Below are 22608 nucleotides of genomic sequence, written 5' to 3'. Positions count from 1 at the left end.
GCATACCTGGATTTCATTCTAGTATCAAATCAATAAAGGAAAACTTTGGGATACTGAGTCCCTGGGATCCTTCTTCTGATGTCCCAGGGATTGGAACTATTTGGCATAAGATTGCTCTTCCCCTAAGACCAAGACGACTCTGGAGCCAGGCAGTGAGTGATTTGGATGGGGCCCCACCGAATTGGAAAGGCAACAGGAAATGTGATGAGAGGAAAAAGACAGCTATAACAATAGAAGGAGGAAGTGAAGCCCGAAAAACAAGGCAAGAAGAAAAAGTAACAGTGAACTACAATAATCCATGAGGAAATGAAAACCACACAGAAAACAAAACAACACAACAAAAAACCCAAAAGGAATTGCAACCTGCTGATTTAGATGCAGGGGACCCGGTTTTGACCATTTCCAGAGGTAAGGCTCTTATTTGCAGTGATCCAGTTAATGGATGGTACAGTAGCCCAAGTTTCCCTTTTCCTACGCAGAATGTGCATTAAAACAAAGCTCTTTGTTTTCAGTTTTTACATACCACAGATTACACAGCCACATGGAGCTGGGAAATGTGATCGACTTGAAGAAGAATGAATACCGCGAAGATTGGAAAGAAGACATGAACTGATCAATTTAGTAGGAGTAAGGAAAACACTTTTTTTTTTTTTTTTTTGAGACAGAGTCTCACTCTGTTACCAGGCTGGAGGGCGATGGCGCGATCTCGGCTTACTGCAACCTCCGCCTCCTAGGTTCAAGAGATTCTCCTGCCTCAGCCTCCCGACTAGCTGGGATTACAAGCACACTCCACCATGCCTGGCTAATTTTTGTATTTTTAGGCCGGGGTTTTACCATGTTGGCCAGGATGGTTTTGATCTCCTGACTTCATGATCCTTCCGCCTCGGCCTCCCAAAGTGCTGGGATTACAGGCATGAGTCACTGTGCCCGGCTGGAAAACATGTATTTTAAATATCGAAGGAGAAATGGATACACAGCAAATCATTTCTCTTCCCCATTGTATCCTATAGAGAGCCAAAATATTCACCTTATAGTAGTCCATAGGAAATGATGGACCTGAGGAAAGATGAGTCTTCAATAAAGCAGGATGTGGCTTGGTGTTTCTGATCTAATCAGGAGGTTTAGGGGCCGACTGTGCTGAAATGATATCCATAAGCCCTATTTGAGTGGCCCAGCTGTATTTAACCCAACCTGAATTCACAGAAAAGTTTGTCCTTCTAGAATCATAGTACATGAAAGAGTAAACCTTAAGGGGTAGGGATGGTTGGAAGAATTTGTGTGTCAGATTCCTGAAAGGTTTGATGAGATAGGGAGGCTGCGTGTGAATCTCAATCTGGTTATTTACTGATTGTGTGAACCAGAAAAAAATGTGCAAATAATAACTACCTCACAGGATTGTGGTTTTTTGGTTGTTGTTCGTTTGTTTTTGTTTTGTTTTGAGACAGGGTCTCACTTTATTGTCCAGGCTGGAATGCAGTGGCACAATCACGGCTCACTTGAGCCTTGACCTGCTGGGATCAGGAGATCCTCCCACCTCAGCCTCCCGGGTAGCTGGGGCTACAGGTGCACACCACCATGCCCAACTAATTTTTTAAAATTTTTTTTGTAGAGATGGGGTTTTGCTATGTTTCCCAAGCTATTCTGTAACTCCTGGGCTCAAGTTATTCTCGACCTTGCAAAGTGTTGGGATTACAGGTGCGAGCCACTGTGCCTGGCCTCAAAGCGTTGTTAAAAGCACTGAGACACTGTAGGTAAAACACTTAGTGCCAGGCACATTGTATAAGCTTAATACATGTTAGTTCGTGTTAACACATAAGCAGTCTGTAGCATGGGATGCAAGAACTGAAATTATTGCACGGTTGAACCATATAATGTTGCCAGCAGCCACCTTTGACTTACAAAAATAGCGATTTCATTCTCTTTTTTTCTTCCCTCCCTCCCTCTCTTCCTTCTACCTCTTTCTCTCTCTCTCTCTTTCTCTCTCTCTCTCAACAGGGTCTTACTCTATTGCCCAGGCTGGAGTGCACTGCTGTGATCATAGCACACGGCAGCTTCAAACTCCAAGTAGCTAGGACTACAGGCGTGTGCCACCATGCCCAGCTAATTTTTAAATTTGTTGTACAGACAAGGTCTCTCTGCATTGCCCAGGCTGTTCTAGAACTCCTGTGCAAGCAATCTTCCTGCCTAGGCTGCCCAAAGTGCTGAGATTACAGGTGTGAGCCATGCGCCTGGCCAATTTCATATATTCCCACTAAACTTCCCTCTTCCTTCCATATATATATATATATAAAACATTACAAATCTTACATATATATGAACGATTATATATATCCATTACATATCTTATATACATATGAAACACATATATATGCCATATATATGATATGAAATATATATAGTAACATATATAAACTGGGAGATAAGGTGATAAGATGCAATACTGTGCCTCACCTGCTCATTACCCTTTGGTAAGCTCCTTATGTCTTCAGAAAATTCCTGGGGCATGGATGTGTCTCCTTGTGTAACAAGTGATCGATGCTTCTTTAGAATAAAGAAAAAACCCCAACTAGGAAACAGAACTGGCATCTTCTAAAAGGACACAAAAGCCAAGGCAAGAACAAAGGAAGCAGTACGGGAAAGTTGGGGTGTAGGGACAACTCTTTCAGAGTGATAGGAAAGTGTGCCCAGACCTCGGCCCGCCCTGGCCACACTGCTCCCCAGACTACCCGCATCCATTCCCACAGTGCGCTCTTTGCTAACTCCCTTCTAGAAACCAGACTAGGCTGAAAAGCCAGGATAAATGGATATAGTCCCCCGAGTCTCTAATTTCTGGGCACCTCAGGGTCAATAACAGTACCGCAGAAGAATATTCCAGAGGTCAGTATCTTTGGCAAAAGCTATCTTTAACCCAGAGAGTTGCAACAACTTTAGCCTCAGGTCGGATCCATAGAGTAGTAGACATTGTTTAAGGTTCTCCTCAAAGAACTGAAAATTTAATGAGAGTAACAGGGAGGACAGCGCAGGAGGTAAGCACAGAATAGTAGTAGCAGACCGACCATTAGACAGAAATATATTCTTTCTTAACTTCCTTAAAGTGGGCCTCCAAAACCACAGACAACATGAGTCTTAGAAGTTGGACAAGGCTGGTGGGAATTTGCCTTGTTACTGTCAATACCTCAGCACCATATGGCAGGGGGATCCTTTTGTTCTCTGCCTGAAGAATTTAGGTGCAAAGAAAAAAACACGAAGCGTTTGAAAAGCATTTGAAGACAATGACACTGTAAAATTATTTTTCTGATGAGGAATCTGACTGTACATGTATCACCTAATGGTATATGATGGTGCTGGCAGGTGGCAATTGCCACCACGGAATACACATAAATCTTAAAAAACTACTGTACTTAACTGTACTGCAATACATAGGACACAGCCCAGTTGGTTTCAAAGACTTGTTGAGGAACGAGCCCTAACTCCCAAAATTTGTAGTGTCCTCTGTATCTTTGACAAGTGTATATGACCATGGTAAGATTGTTTATACCTTATAGCTTATGATTGGCAATGGCAATATTCAGCCCTTGTCTTAAACAGATTTTACTTGGCATAATATATTTTTAACCACTTATTTTAAAACTATCTAAAGGCAAACAAAATGCAATAGTAGTATAATATGTCGTCATCTTCCTTTCCTGCCATACTTGGTTAAGAGGATCTGATTATGTTGGAAAATTACGAAAAGCAAATGAAGTAGGTGTTTTTTTTCTCTGTTTCCATTTCTAACAGAAGGAAATGACACTGCCTGGAATGTTGCATAGCCTCCCTCTTGAGACTGGGGCTTTTGTTAGCTCCAAGAGTGCAAAGATATCATATTGGCATAACCTTACTAGGTGAAAAACCATTGTGAAGATTTAGGAATGCACTAAAAAAACAGTAATACTTTTGAATAAAGAACACTCTTTGGCACACTTCCTATTACATAACTCTCAACATTTAATGACAAAAATCCAGCCAGTGAACATGGCAACACTTGGAATTTGTTTTGCAAAACGCTACAGTATATGAAATTGCCATACATGGTAGCCCTGGTTTTTCATTTTTCATCTTCAGCTTATATATAATTCTTTGTATAAGGATAATTTTATTTTATTCCAAGTCACTAAACTTTACACTCTTGGTAGTGCTAAAAAAGACTAGACCCTCTAGGGCTGGAACTCTTTGGAACTGGTAGGTCTGCACACCGTGTCTCCTAACACATTGGTAAGTGTTTATGAATATGTAAATTGGGATTTAAAAAATCCAGGGCAATAGGTTAAGGAAACAGTCATTGCCTCAGATTAACTGATGTTAAACCAATAATAGTGTGTCAAAAAATGTTAATTTGAGGCCCAATTTCATTTATTATTCTGGTGTAAGTGACTAAATTGCACAGTAGTATAGTTGCAATGACTATTCATTACTTTGGTACATGGCATTTGAGCATTTTGTGAATCTGAGCATGCTGGTCTGTTCTGCCTGGGAGTGAAGTTTCACAAGGTAGTCTGAATGACAAACATCTCAGAGCTTGCTCACATTCCTTGGTGGAATAGTCACTTCTGAGAGAAAGAGGTGTGGCTTCGTGGTCTGGGAAAAGGACTGCCAGCCAGGAACATGGAGTTCTTCTTCTGGAACTAGTTCTGTTTTCTTTTTGGATCAGCTAATGCTAACGAATATATCTAGAACTCAGTTTACCCAGTTTTAAAAGCTGGTTAGGGAAATCTAATTACTGGGATGTATTGAGTAATAATGAATGAATATCTGTTAAATGATTTGAAATGAAAAGTGTTATGAATGCAACTGAGTTGTCATTTGTATAAACTGATTAGTTTTATGAAACAAATAAATAATAGAACAGTTTTATTTTTGGGGAATATTACTCTAAAACAAGAAAATTTATTTTAATGTCTAGTTTATTTTTCTAAATATTTTTATTTCTAAGTGGTTTTAAGTTAATTAAGTTAAATGTTCTGTATGATGCACATAATTAAATTCATGATTAGCTTCCATTTAAACATAAAGAGGTGGTCTCTTTGTTGTATATAACACAGGTAAATCTTTTCTGAGGTCTCATGCACTGTAAGAATGTAGACATTATTAACCTTAATGTTCTACAGGAAAAAAATTAGTATCAAAGAAATGTATAGTCAATCTAGAGCTTGGGCAGGGTGGCATAATGAACTGCCTGTTTTAAAGTGATAAAGACTTCCAAGAATTAGATGTAGGTTCCAGAAAGAGAAAATTGTGCATACGTGTCCAAACGAAATGGGGGTAGGGATGAGGGAGACCTAATGATTGAGTTATTATGATGTTCTGTATCTGAAAGAATAAAGTTTTTTAAAAAAATCAACCTCAAATCCAAATGTTCCATTCTGGTGACATTGCTGGTCAGGGTTCCCCTATCCCAAATCCAGGCTCCCCAAATTCATCAATCTCACATGTGGGTTAAAAAAAAAAAACTCTCTAAAAATACATTGTGATTCTCTACACTAGGAAGCTTTAAATCTCCAATCTTTTCCCTTTTTAAAAAATGAAAACAAAACAATGGATCTTCATTTCTGTGTCTGGGATCTCAGATTTGGCTCTGAATATGTGTTTCAAATCTCATTAATTACAATATTGGTCCCAGGAGATACAGTTGCTGATGCAAAGAACACTCTTTGTACTCAGAATAATTTGAACAAGGGAAAGAAGCATTTTATTTACATGTGAAAACATTTAGAGGAAAATAAAACAGAGATGGTTCAGGTAGCTGCTGAGCTGTTTTAATGATAATTGATTTGATTACTTAAGCTTTAAGATTACTATATACAGGATACATACACATATAAAAGTCATGCTTTCACTTTGTATATTTGTCTGATGAGAACATTCTTATAAAGGTAACTCTGACATTAACTTGGCAAGTTCTGAACTAAGACCTTTTAGCATTTTATTCTTTCCAGAGACTAAGACCAAATTGTTCTAAATTCCATACCCCACTGTGCAGATCTATAATTTATTTATTTTTTAAACATCAGAAAATATGCCATTACCCATAGGTCTTCTAAATGTAACAAATCTGGGTAAAAACCAATCAAATGAATAAATTACAGCAGTAGACAGCAAACAGTTTCTCCTGTTCTCTTTCTTCATTTTCCTTTCTCTATAGGAAATAGCAAATTAAACCATGGCTATTCTTGGTCTTGTACTATGAGAACACATATGGACATACATTTTTGTCCTTTTAACAAGTTTGTTGGCTTGGTGGCAGAAAGTAATGTACACTGTAAAGACATCTTAATGCCTTACTTGAGTAGGGTCATTTGTTAATGCACAGCCCAACCTAAAAGTCTTGTACTAAACTCTTATGGTACCCATTGGCTGTCTTTAAATGGATACTGAAGAGCAAAGGCGGGCAGCCCTGCTTATACACAAGAACCACTTGGAGCTTATAAAAAAAAATGCAGGTACCTGGCTCCATCCCCAAGGTTTCTGATCCAGTTAGTATATAAACAAACAAACAAAACCCAACAACAATGAAAATAAAGGCAATTCTAATGTGCCATGATTGAGAACCATAGTTAAGAGAGTCCCAACACCAGTGCAAGGATAATACCTACTTTGTTTTTGGATAGTAGGACAAAGCCCATCCTTACTTAGTTTTTCCAGGGGCAGGCAGGAGGGTGTCTGAGAAGCTGCCAGAGATCTCTGAGAACTGACAGCATTCTCTGAGCAGCACCTTTATAGGGAGTATTCTGTAAGAGATGGAGCCTTGAGATACTAAACATTTTCTGGGTTAAGGCCAATGGAAGTAGATAATTGAACAACAAATTACATAATGCTAACCTTGAAGTTGAGTCTGTAAACTGTGGCAACCTTATACACATTTGAGCATTCTGAGCAAAAGTTCATTAAGAGAGGCTGACTGGCTCAGCTTCGCTTCAATCACCCAATCATTGCAGGTCATTAGAAACAAAAAGAAGAATATGAATGCCATATCCCAACCACCCAATAACTGTAGGTCATTAGAAACAGAAGAATTCTTAAGTTAGAAATGGCAAATTACATCTCTTGGAACTTAATCTACTTAAGCCAATGTATTGTTTTCCCCAATTTCCCCCCATCATTTCCTTTATTGGCTTAATTTTTGTTCTTTTAATAAAAGTGCTTTTTTTCTTATATCTTTTTTTAACGATAATGTCTGTCCTCTATTACTTTTAATCTTTTGCTATCACACTCTATGGCTTCTTCATTTAATCCTGTATCTTCTAGTTTTCTCATCTTTTTATACCTCACTTTCCCCATGTTTTTTTCCTTTTCGTTAACACCAGTATAGAAAGTCCTTCCTCTTCATTTTCCCGTCTTTATGTTTGGTTGCCAACCGCGTTTTTGATTCTCGACCTCTCATTTTTGCTAACTGCCCTTCCTTAATCTTCTGTTGATGTTTTATTCCTATCACTTCTGTCAATGCTCACACCCATTTCTTTCCTTTCCATCTATCTCTGTATCTCCATGTGCATTTTATGATCCTACTACTAAATGCTTAAAGCTGTATGTGTGAAATAGAACGGTACCTTCCTCCACGCGAATCCTATAGCTACTTCTTGTCTATTCATCCTTTCCAGATGTCGCCCTGTCCCCCATCTGTCCCCTTCTTCCCCATGTGAAGCCCATCTTCTTTCTAACCCCATTTGCACCCGTTTGATTTTACAGTCAAGGACTTCAACAAGATAAAGGGTGCAGAGTTCTACTGGGAACCAGATTGTGTGTGTTTCTGAAACTTTTGCGCGTTTACTGAAATGGGATTAGGGATTTGGATACAGACACATTCTCGGGCAGCCTTTCAGCCCTGGCACAGCTTTGTACACCTTGGAGCGCGCTGGGGCCTATTCTAACCGGCAAGGACAGGGAAGTCTTTCAAGACCTTTTCTGGCCTTTTCCACTCCAGGGGTCAGGATGAATAGGCATCACTGACCCAAACTGTTAAACCAGGCCGGGTGGGGAAGCCTGGGGCCCTCTTCTGCGGCAGATCTGGCGGGGTGTCCAGGGCGCCGCGGGGCTCCGTGCAAGGAGGGGTTGGGGCAGGGGCCGCTGCGGCCGCAGGAGTCACCGGGCCTCCTCGGGAGGTCCGCTCACCTCTTACAGAGGAGGCCGACCCCAAGCCGGGTGCTCCCCTGGGGCGCAGGGCGCGGCCCCGGGCGCCGCCACCGCAGCGGCGCCGAGGGCCGGAGGTGCAGTTCTTCCCCAGGAGAGAAGGCGAGTCGCTGTCGGTCGCTCAGCCAGAAGGTCGAGGGAACAGCGCGGGTGTCCCTCGCCAGCCGGCCCTCTGGGAACAGGGCGGGGGCGACACCCCAGGGAGTAGGGCTGAGGACGGCAGAAATCAATCGTGGGTACCGGGGCGGGGTCACGCATAGGAGAGGAGCGGGAGAGGGGCTGGTGGGGGCCCCGGGGCGGCTGGGGCCGTGGCTCTCTGTCTGTAGACTCGGCGGGCGCCCCGAAGTCTGGGGCCGCCACGGCTCCAGCTCCGCCGGCTCCGACCGGATACTCCAGGCCACAGTTTCTCCTCCTCCCGGCGCCTTCTCTCCAGTGAGGAGCTGAGCGCGGGCGGCGCGGGGGGAGGGGTGGCGGCGGAGAGAACAGCCAGTTGTTTAAAATCCTTCTAGAGCAGTTTCTAATTCCCCCCTTGCGCCCGGGTTCGGAGGGGGGAGGGGGGAAGGAGAGCGAGTGGAGGGAGGAGAGCGGAGAGGGAAGGCGGGAGGGAGGGAGTCGGGGAGGGAGGGAAGGAGGGAGGAGACTGCCGCTGAAGCTTAGCCGCCACCGCGCGCTTCGGAAGGCCGGAGGGAGGGGGAGGCCTGTCAGTCTCGCGCGTTGCCTGGGCGAAGGGGGCGGAGCTCTGGCGTGGGGCGGCCAATAGTGGGGGTGGCTGCGTGGGTCGCCATGGGGACGGGGCTGTTCCCGGGGAGGCTGTGATGGGTTGACAGGTGCGTGACAGTGGGAGCTGCTCTCGGCACAAGCATGTACGGCAAAGGCAAGAGTAACAGCAGCGCCGTCCCGTCCGACAGCCAGGCCCGGGAGAAGTAAGTGTCTCCGCTTCTCACCCACCTCCGCCTTCACACGCGCGCACACTCACGCACGCACTCGCACACTCTGGGAGACACAGACACTCTCCGCCCGGGGAGCGCCGGGGGTGGGCTGGCAGGGGGAGGGGTGCTGCGATGGGGGCGTGTGGTGCGGGGAGCGGCGCTTTCCCGGGAGGTGCGGGCGCTGGGCGGGCGGCCGCGGGGGGCTGTCGGCGGGAGGGAGCGGGTGTGTTGAGGGGCGGCGGTGGTGCTGGTGGCGAGGATGGAAACTTGTTTGGGTGATCGAGGGAAATAACCCGCGGGTTCACCTTCCAAAGTAACTTTAGAGCTGGGGTCCGGGGCTCCGGGGACCTGGGGAGCCGCCGGGGGCGGCGGGAGGGGCAGCTGCGTGGAGGAAGGCGCGCGGTGGGAATGTGGGTGTTTGGCGGGCCGGTCGAGGTCGGGGTCGGGGTCGGGGCGGGCAGCGCGGGGAGCGCGGCGGCGGGGGCCTGGGCGCTGGGGCTCAGGGCCGCGAGCGCGGGGCGAGGCGAGGCGAGGGCGGCGGTGCCGGGCGCGCGGCGGGCGGAAGCCGGGCGTGGAGCGGCCGAGCGGGGCCCCGCGGGGCGCGGAGACGCGCGCGGGGCGCGGAGGGCGTGTGCGGGTTGGGCGTCCGGGCTTTCCTGGGCCAGCTACGGACGCGGCGCCCGCAGTCCCCCGTGCGGCGCGGAGCTGGGGCGGGGGCGGGTGGGCGCCGGAGACGCCGCAGAAGTTTGGGAGTCGGAGAGGGACCGAGTTCCCGGGGAGCTAAAGTGTGCTGGCGAGGAGCGGGATCCGCTGGAGGAGGCTGGCGTTTCTGCCTCTCGCAGCGGACCCAACTCCGCGGCGGCTGCTGGCGAACTTTTTGTGAGGCTGGCAGCCCCCGAGCGGCGGGAGGGGCGGGCCCGGCGGGGCTGTGGTCGGGGGCGCGCGGAGGGGAGTTGTAGATGCCGCCGGGGGCGCCCGAGGAGGGCAGCTGCGGCGGCGAGGGGCAGTGGTCCGAAAAGGGGTTTGTAGGAGGGGAGAAGCGTTCAGGTGGGAAGGAGCCGCTTGGTTACTGTTGTGGGGAGATACAGGTGTTAACTTCGGTGGGAGCCCAAGAGGCGGCTGGCGAGAACAGAGCCCCTCCCGGCCCGGGATGCCACTGTCACGGCACACTGCAAAGCAGAGCGGTTAGCTGCTATTTTTGTGTACTTGTAACGGTGATTTGGTTGTTACTAAAAATGAGAACGAATAGTAACTGTGACCACTGAGGAAGAACCCCCCCTCCCTTTTTTTTTTTAAACAGTGCAGCAGATCAGTGATTCCCAGTAACCACTTAAACTCTGAGGGTCAGGGTTATCCTTGTCATTGAACGCACCCTGTCTTTCTGAGGGGGTTCAGACCAGAGAAAAAGTCTGAGAGCATCTCTCAAAGGTACTTGGGTTACCTTGCGCACAGAAATAGCCGCGTAAATAAAAACCGAATGCGCAGGCGACTGAGTTTCCCTCCTTGGTTTAGGCAGTTAGTCTCCCCCTGAAAGTTTCGTGTGCCCTAGGGATGGGAACATTTCCTAATCTTTGTGTTGGCAGCAACACACTCAATTCCCATAGGATTTAGAGGTATCAGGCCTTGATGTAGCAAAGCAAAACAAAATAAAAAATTAGAGAGGCTGGTTTGTTTTTTTCCAAGAGATATTTTCTGAGCTGCATTCAGGATCTTGTTGCTGTGACAGGGAATATGTAAAAGACATAGCGTTATAGCCTGGTTAAGAAACGGCCGTTACTAGAATTGAAGTTTTGAAATGCAGTCTCATTTGTGTGCATTAATCATTTTGTTATAATGTGCCTGATAAAAACATCTGAAGGAGGATGTTTTAATGATTACAGAATATTTGAATTTCACATTAGTCAGAGTGAAGGAATTGAAATGTATTGAGGCATGATCTTATTTTGGGGGTGACTGAATTTGAGAATCAAAGTAATTTTAGATTTTAGGTGAACTTCCAGGAAGGGGTGAACTTTAGTTGAATCCCACTCAGTATCCTGATGACTGCTTGATTTTTTTTTTTAATTTCTCAGATAATAATGGAACTTGTATAACTGTGGTCCTTTCTAGCTCTAATTCTGTGATTTCCCATCAGGAAAACAAATAATTGCCACTTTGCTGTCAAACTGAATACCAAGTGATATCTACTCTTGTGAGCAGATCAGGGTTCTGCTAGATGGTGCTATTTGATTTAAATATATTTCTTCCATTCATTTCAATTGGCAGCAGGAATTCTTGACTGGTTTGCCTTGTGAACTAAATATAGGTGAAGAGGCCGCTTTTGGAGAATTGACAATGACTGTTCTGGGTTAATTGTCGTTGCATTAATTTCTAGGTGAAAGTTGTTTGAACTTAAGATAAACATCGACATAGGTTCTGTCTTATAGAATAAATTTAATTTTGGTGGGAGAGTTGATCTAGTCTTTCGGTTTTTCTCTTTATGTTTACTTGAGACTTTAATGGCACTATTCTGCAACAATGTACTAACATCTGAAGGTAGGAAACTTGAAGTCATCATTAAAATGGATGTCACCAGATTTTTGTTCTTCGTTTTTAAGGTAACAGATTATAAAAGGTGAAGAATTCTCCTTTAGTAAGCAAATTAGAACTGTTCTTATCTTAAAAATCACAGAAATAGTTTGTTTCCGTAACAAATCGGCATTTTAACAAAAACATTCTGCAAAAGGAGTCATTATCAATAATGGCATGCTTAGGAAATAAGCACATGGGTTTTATAATCAAGAAAATGTGTTTTCTAATATGAGTTCATGGTGAATAGTTGACAAGTGCTTACCTGTATTAAATCTTTGTTTTGTCTTTCATTAGGAAGTCACTATATGAAATATTTGAAGTGAATTCTTGGTTTTACACAATTCCTATTATTTCAGTATACAGTTCTGATAAAAATGATCAGGGTAAGATTAGTTACTTACTCTGTCATTTTAAGAAAAGCAGATCAAGTCTTAATTATAGAGGGAGTGATTGAAAACCCTTGGAGGGAGGTGGGATGTAGAAATTTTAATTCTGATCTCGTTAGGTCATTTCTTCCTTTAGCGGGCTTTCTTTATAACACTAATCGCAATTGTGATTAAATAACCGTGATTGGCTGTTTAATGTTTAACTTTCCCTAAAATATAAGTTTCTTGAGGGTAGGAGATAATCTAATTTCTTCTCTGAGGTATCTTGAACATTAAGGTGCCTTATAATACCAAAAGCATCAATAAATTATTGTTATTGAAGATGTTAGACTCAAAGGAATTTTTTCAATGACCTCCAAAATAAAGACTTGTAAGTTTGAGTTTCACATTCTCTAGCTTAGTTGTATTTCAGAAATACCCCTAAACAACAATACAACAAATGTAACTATTATTTATTTGCCATTCTGTTTGCCAGTCACTATGTTCAGTGTTTTATGTATATTTTTTTCTAATCCTCCCAACAAATCTACAAGACAGGTGCTTTTTTTTTCTCCATTAATGAAATATGAAAACTAAGACCCTGAATGGTTAAAGAACTCACAGAGGGATACAATGCTAGAAAATAGGAAAGCTGGGTTTCTAACACAGATTTCTCTAACTTTAGAACCTGTGATTGAAGCTGAAAGATACATTTTTCAGTGTACCAGATTGTCTTCCTGAACTAGGGTAGGATGCTACAGATTTAGGGAACAGCATTACATAATCAGATGTAACAGACTTTAAAGATTTGATCAAATATGCAATCTTAACCACTGGTGCACCCTGATGCTTTGCAGATCCGTGTATGGTGTGGGAGAAGGCACAGAAATTTTAGGAGTGAAAGTTGGAAGCCTAACATAATGAAGAAAACTTGTTTCTTCAGATTCCCCCGCCAGGAATTTTGTTTGATTACTTGTTTTAAAGTTAAACATAATAGTTGTGAACAATTCCTATATGAAATGTTGCTGAACTTAAAGCCACACAGTATGCCACACTACTGCAGAAAGAGTAACTGGCACCTGCAAATAGATGAGTAGTGATATTAATTTTTTATTAAACTAATTTGATCTTTTATGTAATAGCACAGAAAGATGAATCTGCTAGAAAGTAAAGTTGAACATAAAAGATACACATAGTATATACATCGACTTTTATTTAGTAAACTAGCCAGAAACTATAAGAATCAAATTATCTAATCTTGAGCTCTGAAAAGTAACTTTGGCTTTTAAATTTTCAATCTTAGTTGAATATACCAAGAAGCAAATAACATATGCTTATTTCAAAGTAGTTATAGTGTAATGAACATTTAAATGCCACTTCATATAAAAGAGTTTATAGGAATTAATATCTGCCAGCAGCACCTTGTTCTCCCCTTCTACCATTAAAGTAATTAAAGCATTCCCCCATCATTAAGGTACCCCCTGCAAAGAAAATGACAAACCTTTCTTTCTTTCTGAAGGAATATGGCAAGAAAAGTAATAGAGATCTCTTCAGAAACTTACTTGACAGCAATTCGCACAATTCAGGATTTCCAAAACTAATGAAGGAGTATCTTATGGAAGTGAAATTTTGCATAAAATATTAAATTCCCCTTCCCCTTTCAGTCTCCAGGATGTTCCCCCAAAATACAAGTTGTCTAACTTGTATCCGAAATGTCATGTAAGCTTTTGATTGATCTTTTTCTGTTATTTTTGAAGTATCAAAAACCCCCTATTTTTAAGGAACATATCTAAAGAAAGAATCTGCCTAAGATGTTCAGTTAAGTTTTGGTAATTGTTTATCAAGAGATTAATTGTGACTCTTAGAAGCAGTAGTAATATTGTAATTTTTTTTCAGAGCTGTGAAAGAAAAAAGTTGAAAGTTTTCAGTTTCACACTTTCAAAGCCAGTTTGCCACATAAAACCTTAGGATGCAGACAAAATCACTACATTTTAGTTGTTCTGCAGTAATAGACCAAATATACCTTTCATCTTTAATCACTACTAGAATTATTTTGTTTTAATATTAGAGCATACTCTGTGGGGCTGGAATACCCAGGTTGCAGTTTATTAATGTTTATTAATACTTCATCTCAGTAGTTGAGAGTTAGAAGTAAAATTTGGGGGAAAAACAATTCAAATTTAGAATCTTCTTTCTTCCATAGAAATCACAACCATTGCATTAATCCTGGAACATAGGATTAGGACAAAAGTACTGAATTTGAAAGACATGGAACTACTGGGAATATATAATTTAAAAATAGGAATTCAAAATTATTTTGGAACACATGAGGTTATTCTCTATTATTGTGTGTATGTTACTGCTTTGCTATTGGTGTGGGAATTACAGATTATATATTTACATGCTAGTGACGTGAGCCTCTGTAAACGTATGTTAAAATATTAATTTTATTAAGAACTTACTGTTTCTGAAAGGGTGGACTTAAAATAGCATTGGAGCAATAGAATAAGACTCATTTGTTAATATCTGAAGTGTTTGGAATATAAATAATATTCCGATTTTAAACGTTTTATCAAACTTTGTGTATTTTACAAATGTAGCATGTATTCATGCAAGGTTTTGTTAACATATGTATATAACCTAGCATAACTTGGACTATGAGAGTTACTTGACTATTAGATTAAAACCCTATACATACTACAAAAGGTGACCTGAAGGGTGGTCCACCAAGATTAATGTCTTGCCTGTTTCCAGTAGTTAGAGAAATAGCAGAGGCTCTTCTTCTACTATTTTATTCCTTGTGTGAGGACATTAAAAAACAAGTGGAAATATGGACTACCCAGGGAAGAATAGAGTTTTTCCAGATAACTTTAACATTTCTGATTGGTCATAATTGGTAAATGGTAATTTTTGTCATGTAAGTTAATAGTTAAGAATTTTTGAAAAATGGAACTATTAATGTTTTTCTGATAATTATAGGGCCAAAAATTCATCTGGACTCAGATCAGCCTGGGCAGTCTCAATGCAGTGGCGCAATTAATATTTATTTTTTTGTTCATTTTTTAAAGACAAACTTCAGTTGGTGTCATTTCTTTAGAAATGACAAAACTACTCTCATCTTTTCCTTTAAGAATGTTAATTACATTTCATGTATGACCCTAAACAGCTTTCAGACAATAATGAGCCATTGTAACATTTTAAATCACAGTTCAGCTAGAGTGAGCGTAAACGAATGACCTGGCAATCTCTTATTTTTGATCTTCTCTGTTAATTTTGCTTCATGGCTATAATGTCAAACAAGTAGTTCCGCACAGAAAAAAAATTGTAGACGCTAAAATACAGCCCTTTGTCTTTTTTTTCTAGTTTTAAATATTTTTGTAATTGTAGGTGTTAAAAGAGTATGGTTGTAATTATGAATATAGCTTTAATTTTTAATTAGCTTTAAATCTACAGCATATTAAAATACTGATGAAATATTTGTAAAGGCAAGAATAATAGATGAAAATATATGTGGCTCTGTCCATATAAGTTGGGTGAGGAATTGATGACAGAAAAAGCTTCTTACCTGAAATTAATATGATTTATTTTAGTGATCTGATATTTGCCTGATTCTCCTTTTATTTATCTATTTTAGATGAGAAAAAACCAAGAGCTACTTTATTAATGGAAGAAATCTAAGTAAATAAATTATTCTATTAAAAATGATCTCATTTTAAAGGATTAAAGTGAACATTTTCTGTAAAATAACAAAATCCTAAATAGTATATAAAGAGTTTGTGTTTTGTCATAGAAAATTATTGCTTAATAGTAACATTAACAGCAGTGCTATCATTTGAGTATCTTGTTTGTTTGGCATTCGTCTGCATTATCTCATTTAATCCCCTCAAATCCAGTAGGCTGTAGGTACTGTTTTCTCTTAATGTTATAGAAGAAACAGAGGCTTGAGTTTATTAGGCTTTTGGCTTCAGGTATCAAAACAGGAGACAGAAAACAGCTTAATTGATCAGGTTTAAAAGTAAATCTCACATAACAGGATGTCTAGAAGTGGTAGTGTAAGAGTTCATTGATTGAGTCAAGAACATCAGGGTTCAGGATCGGCTTCTCTGCCATCCTCATGGTCTTCCTCTCATGAATGTAACATGGCTGCCTCGGGTTCCCAGCATAACTCCCTTACACACTCAAGTGTAAAGGCAGGAGGAAGGACAGGGTTTTTCTTTCTTTGTGTCTCATCAATCAGGGAGGAAAACTTTTTATTGAAGTTGCTTAGGAGACGTCTTCTTATCCCTTATTAGAGAGAACTACAAAATTTCTTCCCGTAAACAAATTATGCTAGATATAATGGGATTACCATAATTGGCTCACGTGAACTGTCTAAACAAAACTTGGGATCTTTAGCAAGGAAGGTGTATCTTGAGGATATAGGGAGAATAAAATGAGTCCCTGCTTTCATGAGACTTTCAAGTTTGAAGGAGAAATATATAATAATAAGCAAATAAATGTACTAGGCAACTTTAAATAGTCATATATACTATAAAAGTAATAAAATAGTGTGATGTAGTGTAGAGAATAACTGGGAGGCTATGCTAGTTTGAGTAGTCAGGGGAAGGTTCTTGGAGGAGAGGACATTTAAGCGGAGAACTGAGTAATTTTGAAAGTATCAGCCATAGAAAGACCAGGTTATAGTATTTCAGGTGTGTCTAAGCTACTATTGAGGAAACTTCTCAGCATCAACATAATTGCTCAAGGATATGTTAAATATGAGTGAAAATTGGGATGAAGAAGCTATACTTGCCTGGTTTTATTTTTAAAATGGAGGAATTTGGTGTTGGGTTCAGTTTATCTGATCTTCCTAGATAATAGGGTTGATATCTTCTATCTTTCAAACCCTAAGGACAGTAGGGCTTTTGTAATGATGATGATAGAAATAACTAAGATTTGTTGAACATTTACAGCCTACTGGGTTAACAGAGGTTGGTACAATTGGTGTAATTATTTCTCCTAAACCTTGTAGATTGGATTGGATACTCTCATAGCAGACTTTTTTCTTTTTCACATTTATTATAAAAAATTATTTGTATTATTATTATTTTTGAGACAGTTTTGCTCTTTTGCCCAGGCTGGAGTGAAGTGGCGCAATCTCAGCTCACTGCAACTTCCACCCACCCCCTGGGTTCAAGCGATTCTCCTGCCTCAGCCTCCCTAGTAGCTGGGATTACAGGCATGCACCACCACACTTGGCTAATTTTTGTATTTTTAGTAGAGAGGGAGTTTCACCATGTTGGCCAGGCTGGGCTCGAACTCCTGACCTCAGATGATCCACTTGCCTCAGCCTCCCAAAGTGCTAGGATTACAGGCATGAGCCACTGAGCCCGGCCATTTGTGTGATGTTTTAATGCCTCATCTTCCAGTTAGATTGGAAGCTCCATGAGGGCAAGAACCATGGTGTCTTCTTTACCATCATATTCCCACTGCTTAGCACAGTGGTTGCAAGGTTTGTGATTATGTGTTTGTGGAATAAATGAGTTAAGGATGTAATGAATTAGAAATATGTCACAATAGTCTACCACTATATCTAGCTCATTTTCTCCCCAATACTCCTAGTATTTGGTATAAGAATTAATGTAATTTCTAAAAAATACTTTTGTATAATATGGGCATTTAGTATTCTTTCTGTGAATTTCAGGACTATGGAAGATTATATTATGGTGTGTGTATATTTTTAATGTGAATTTTTGACAGAACTTTTTCATTTTCTTTGTGTTAAATTTAATATAAATGAAATTGTACTTTATAGTTTTCAAAATATTTTAATGTATAGTACATTGTTTTACTTAAGTCACACTATAATCGTATGAGCTAGGTGGTATCTCCATTGACTAGAAATATTTATAAATGGAAATTGACTTATGCAACTAGGGTATTACAGATAATATGTGGCAGACCTGAGCCATATTTAGAGTTTTTTCGTTCCAAGGTCAGTGTTCCTTTCATTATGCTACAGCTGCCTCTTTTATGATGAGAGATTCATATATATTTAAGGTTTAAGTGTGGATTTGATTCAACAGAGAATCATAGATTAGATGATAGTTAAAAGTTTATGTCAGTACTTTCATTAAACAAAAAATATTGTTACAGTGTGTTAAACACAATCTGTAAAATTACTTAACTCCAAAAGTGCAACATCATGAGTAAAAGCTGATTTTTGTTTGAAATCCTTATGCTTTTGTAACATAAGTGGATAGGTACGGGACTTAGGATAGTTTTGGGCTTTTAGTTTGTGAAGACGGGCTAATTTTTATCAGTGAACTCTTCTCTATTCCTTTGCCATTTAGCTTCAATTTGGAGGGGTGGGTTAGGGGTAGGGAAAGGTAAGGTTTTTTTGCTTTTATACCTCTCTCTAATGAGGGAGGAAAAGTCTTTCAGTATGAATTATTGAGAGAATATTCTTTTTCTTTTTTAATGTGGTAATATATATATAACCTAAAATTTACCATTTTAACCATTTTTAGTTGTACAGTTCAATGGCATTAAGTACATTCACATTATGGTACAGCCATCGCCTTTCTCCATCTCTAGAACTTTTTCATGTTTCCAGACTGAAACTCTGCACTCATTAAACAATCACTCCCCCCTCCCACCTTCTATGCGCCCTTGACAACTACCATTCTATTTTCTGTCTCCAAGCATTTGACTATTCGAGGTCTCTCATATAAGTGGGATCATACAGTATTTGTCTTTCTGTAGCTGGCCACTTTTGATGGCTTAATCCCTACAGCAACTTCGTAAAGTAGATATAATCCCCATTTTACATATGGGGAAACTGAGTCTCAGAGGTTTTATATTTTGTCCAGGGCCACAGAGTAAATTGTATAGTCTGGATTCAAACTCAGGTTTCTGACTGCACTGCCCATTTTAACTATTTTGACTCAGTGTGTTTCGTCGCTTAACATGGGGGAAAATTGTAATGGAAGTTGTGGGAGGTGGCGTGAGGATGGGAGGGGAATGTGCATATTCATCATTTTTAGTTGGGGTGGGAGGCAATAGAGGTTAAGAAGTTAAGGGAAGAGTAGAAGCATTTTATAGCTGCTAAAAAGGTGGATAGAATTATAGGTACCAAAAGTGCCCCACAGATAGCTACAAATTCTTTAGCTGGTGTCTGAGATTTAACAACATGGATGTAGATGCTCACCAGAGAGGAAGATGCCAATTAAGAACTCAGGTTATAATTTCAGATAGAGCTGTTTCTCATTCTGTAACTAGAGGCAGAGTAATCCCGCATAAGTTACTTTAAACTTTGGAGTCAGGAATATGTGATACCTAGGAAAAAAGGATCCTGTAATTATGAGTCTCTTTTGTTGTCTCTTCCAAGCAGCATATGGCCTATTGGGCTTTTTTTGGACAAGGGCAACTGGGAAGCTCCATGTGATAGAGGAGCAGTAGTACAATCATATTGGTTCTATTACCTAGTCATTTCTGTAATACTGGCTATTAGAAAAAATAGAAATAGTTTCTTCGTTTTTTTTCACATCATTATGTGCTATTTGTCATTTATAATTGTCATTTATATTTGTCATTTATAATTAAAATTATTTGATGATTGTACATTATCAGTATATTTAAGCGATAGCTATCCTGGGAAGCTATTAAGGTGTTTCAGTACATTTTTTTTTTTTTACCCTGGATTAAACTTAGTGACTGATACTGTATTCCTTCACTTAGAAATATTGTAATGGAAAAACTTGAGTGAGCTTTCTTGCTATCAGATATATTACACATACAAATACACACATATGTGTATGTGTGTATATCTTGAGAGTAGTTTTCAGGTAGGAGTTCATCTTGGGAATGACTTAGTAATTAATTTTGAATTCAGATTTTACTGAGTCAATTATATAAGTGAGTTGGACTTACGAATTCAGGGCCAGAAAGATTAGGGTATAAGCAAGTTTTTACTGAAATATTAAAGGTTGTTGATGCTTTTCTGTAAGATAGGAGTATAATCGACAGGAGTCATCATTGACAAGATAACCTAGCAAGTACTGGCAAAAATGCGGCTAGTTGACAAAATGCTTTTGTGTTTGTATTAGGTCCCCAGCAGAACAGCAGAATGGCTCCCTTAAAGGGTTAATTGTATAGAATCATACAGAATTGTACAGAATAATAATTGTATAGAATAGCGTAAGAAAGTAGGGCTTCTTAAAAAGCTGGATTTTGCCAAAATAGCATTTAAAATGTTTTTAAAACTTGTTAACTATTTTATAGTGTAACTGTATATATATATTTTATGAGATGGGAATCATATTTATTCTGCTATCTCCCCACTCCGTTATTCATTAAAAAAATGTTAACCGTCTGTTATATGTCAGCCTCTGTTGAGCCTTCCTGAGTCAGATCTTAATAACCCGGCAATCTCTGCCCATCAGGAACTCACCATTCAGAGGGGCCTCACTATCAGCCACTACCACACTGGGTAGCAAGTACTATAATGGGTATGCAGAAGGTTCTATGGGATTCCTGAAAAAAGGCATTGAATCTAGCCTAGGGCTGTGAGACTGTCAGGAAATATTTCTAAGAGGATGTTTATTGAAAGGCTAGCATTAGTCAACATGGAAGATGGGGCAGGTAAAGAGTATTTTAGCCAGAGAGAGAAGCACGTACAGCAACATGGAGGCATTAAAAGGTATGATATAGTTGGTGAACTGTAGTAAAGTTGGTAGGGATAAATCTGGCAGATTAAAAGAACTATTTCAAGAACAGCCTTAAATGACAACTTGACCTAGGAGATAAACAATTTTTTTTTTTTTTTTTTTTTTGGAGATGGAGTCTCACCCTGTCGCCAGACTGGAGTGCAATGGTATGATCTTGGCTCACTGAAACCTCCACCTCCCTGTTCAAGCCATTGTCCTGCTTCAGCCTCCCAAGTAGCTGGGACTACAGGCATGCACCACCATGCCCAGCTAATTTTTGTATTTTTAGTAGAGATGGGGTTTCACTATGTTGGCCAGGCTGGTCTCGAACTCCTAACCTCAAGTGATCCACCCACCTCAGCCACCCAAAGTGCTGGGATTACAGACGTGAGCCACTGTGCCTGCCCTGAGATAAGCAATTTTAAGCAGAAAAGTTACACCATCTGAGGTGCGTTTTAGAAGAATCGTTTTGGAAATCATATGGAGCATGGAGTAAAGGGGGAGATAGATCCATTAGGAAGCGATTGCTGTAACAATACAAATGCTTATAGTGTCATCATTTTTCTACACCAATTTAGTGGTCATTTCAGGATGTAGAATAGATCAGACTTGGTGGCTTAAGTGTGAAAATTAGGATTTTTAAAGATGGCTGCAATTGTTAGTAGAAGTTTTAGTCACAGACTTTGGGATACAGGAGGAGGAACAGGTAATTTTAAAGGTGTAAGGAGGAAGATGATGAGTTTAGTTTGAGATGCCATTAAGACCTAGTGATGGAGAAGTTTGGGAGGAACTTGGATATGTAGCTTTTGAGTTCTTGGAATAAATCTAGGCTGGAGATACAGAAATGAGAAAGGATAAGTGTGAGGAAACTAAGGCTTTAATAGGATAAGTAATTTAGCCAAAGTACACATGTTAGAGCTGGAATCTGAACTCAAGGTTTAGTTTATTATTTCTCTCTTTAAAAAAATAACCTTATTGAAATCTGACATTCATACAGAAAAGTGCATATATCCTAAATGTGTAAATTTGATGAGTTTTCGCAAACTGAACACACCAGTGTAACCAAGTACCCACATCAAGAAAAAGAACATTACCAGCACTCCGGAAGCTTCATATGTGCTACCCATCTTGCTTGATTTTTAACAGCATAGATCAGTTTTGCTTGTTTTTGCTACTAATGTATGGCCCATTTGGTTTTGCATCTTGTATCATTTGAAGGCACGAAATGGGGATAAAGCCGTTCTTCTTGGGAATGTGCAGGGAGAAAGTGTGAGGAAATCAGAGATGGAAGTTCGGGGAATATTTAAGGTATAGGTGGAATAAGAGTTCGAAATTGAGATTGAAAAGAACAGAGGCGTATGAGGGAAACGCATAAAGGATTGACATCAACAGAAATCAAGGAAAGGGAGTTTTGAGAATGGAAGGGTGAGTTACCATGCCAGATTTGTAGAATGAACAAGAAGGTTAAACAGGGCTGAGTTTTTTTTTTGTTGTTTTTTTGTTTGTTTGTTTTTTGAGACGGAGTCTCACTCTGTTGCCCAGGCTGGAGTGCAGTGGAGTGATCTCGGCTCACTGCAAGCTCTGTCTCCCGGGTTCATGCCATTCTCCTGCCTCAGCCTCTCGAGTAGCTGGGACTACAGGCGCCCACCACCACGCCCGGCTAATTTTTTTAAATTTTTTTATTTTTAGTAGAGATGGGGTTTCACCGTGTTAGCCAGGATGGTCTCAATCTCCTGACCTCGTGATCTGCCTGCCTCGGCCTCCCAAAGTGCTGGGATTACAGGTGTGAGCCACTGCTCCCAGTCAAACAAGGCTGAGTTTTTAAGAAACCATCTGTGACCTTAGGGAGGACAGTTTCAGTGGAGTGAACTCAAGTTAGCATGCAGTGTT

At 40.5% G+C, this 22608-nt stretch overlaps 1 protein-coding gene across 4 annotated transcripts in view; it reads left to right on the top strand.

The window, feature by feature from the left end:
* The first annotated feature begins 8814 nt into the window (after positions 1 to 8814).
* The window catches only part of SSBP2 (single stranded DNA binding protein 2), a 329570-nt gene continuing 315776 nt past the window's right edge, over positions 8815 to 22608 (top strand). For 2 of the 4 annotated variants that reach the window (XM_003261540.4, XM_003261543.4), the window contains exon 1: positions 8815 to 9089. In XM_003261540.4, coding sequence (XP_003261588.1) covers positions 9028 to 9089 — 62 coding nt within the window. In that variant the 5' untranslated portion in view covers positions 8815 to 9027. The remainder of the gene's footprint in view (positions 9090 to 22608) is intronic. The other 2 variants (XM_004087404.3, XM_004087403.3) reach the window with 2 other exon arrangements.

The sequence above is a fragment of the Nomascus leucogenys genome, chromosome 2 (genome assembly GCF_006542625.1).
Source record: "Nomascus leucogenys isolate Asia chromosome 2, Asia_NLE_v1, whole genome shotgun sequence".
NCBI lineage: Eukaryota > Metazoa > Chordata > Mammalia > Primates > Hylobatidae > Nomascus > Nomascus leucogenys.
This window is presented reverse-complemented; position numbering and strand designations above follow the sequence as displayed.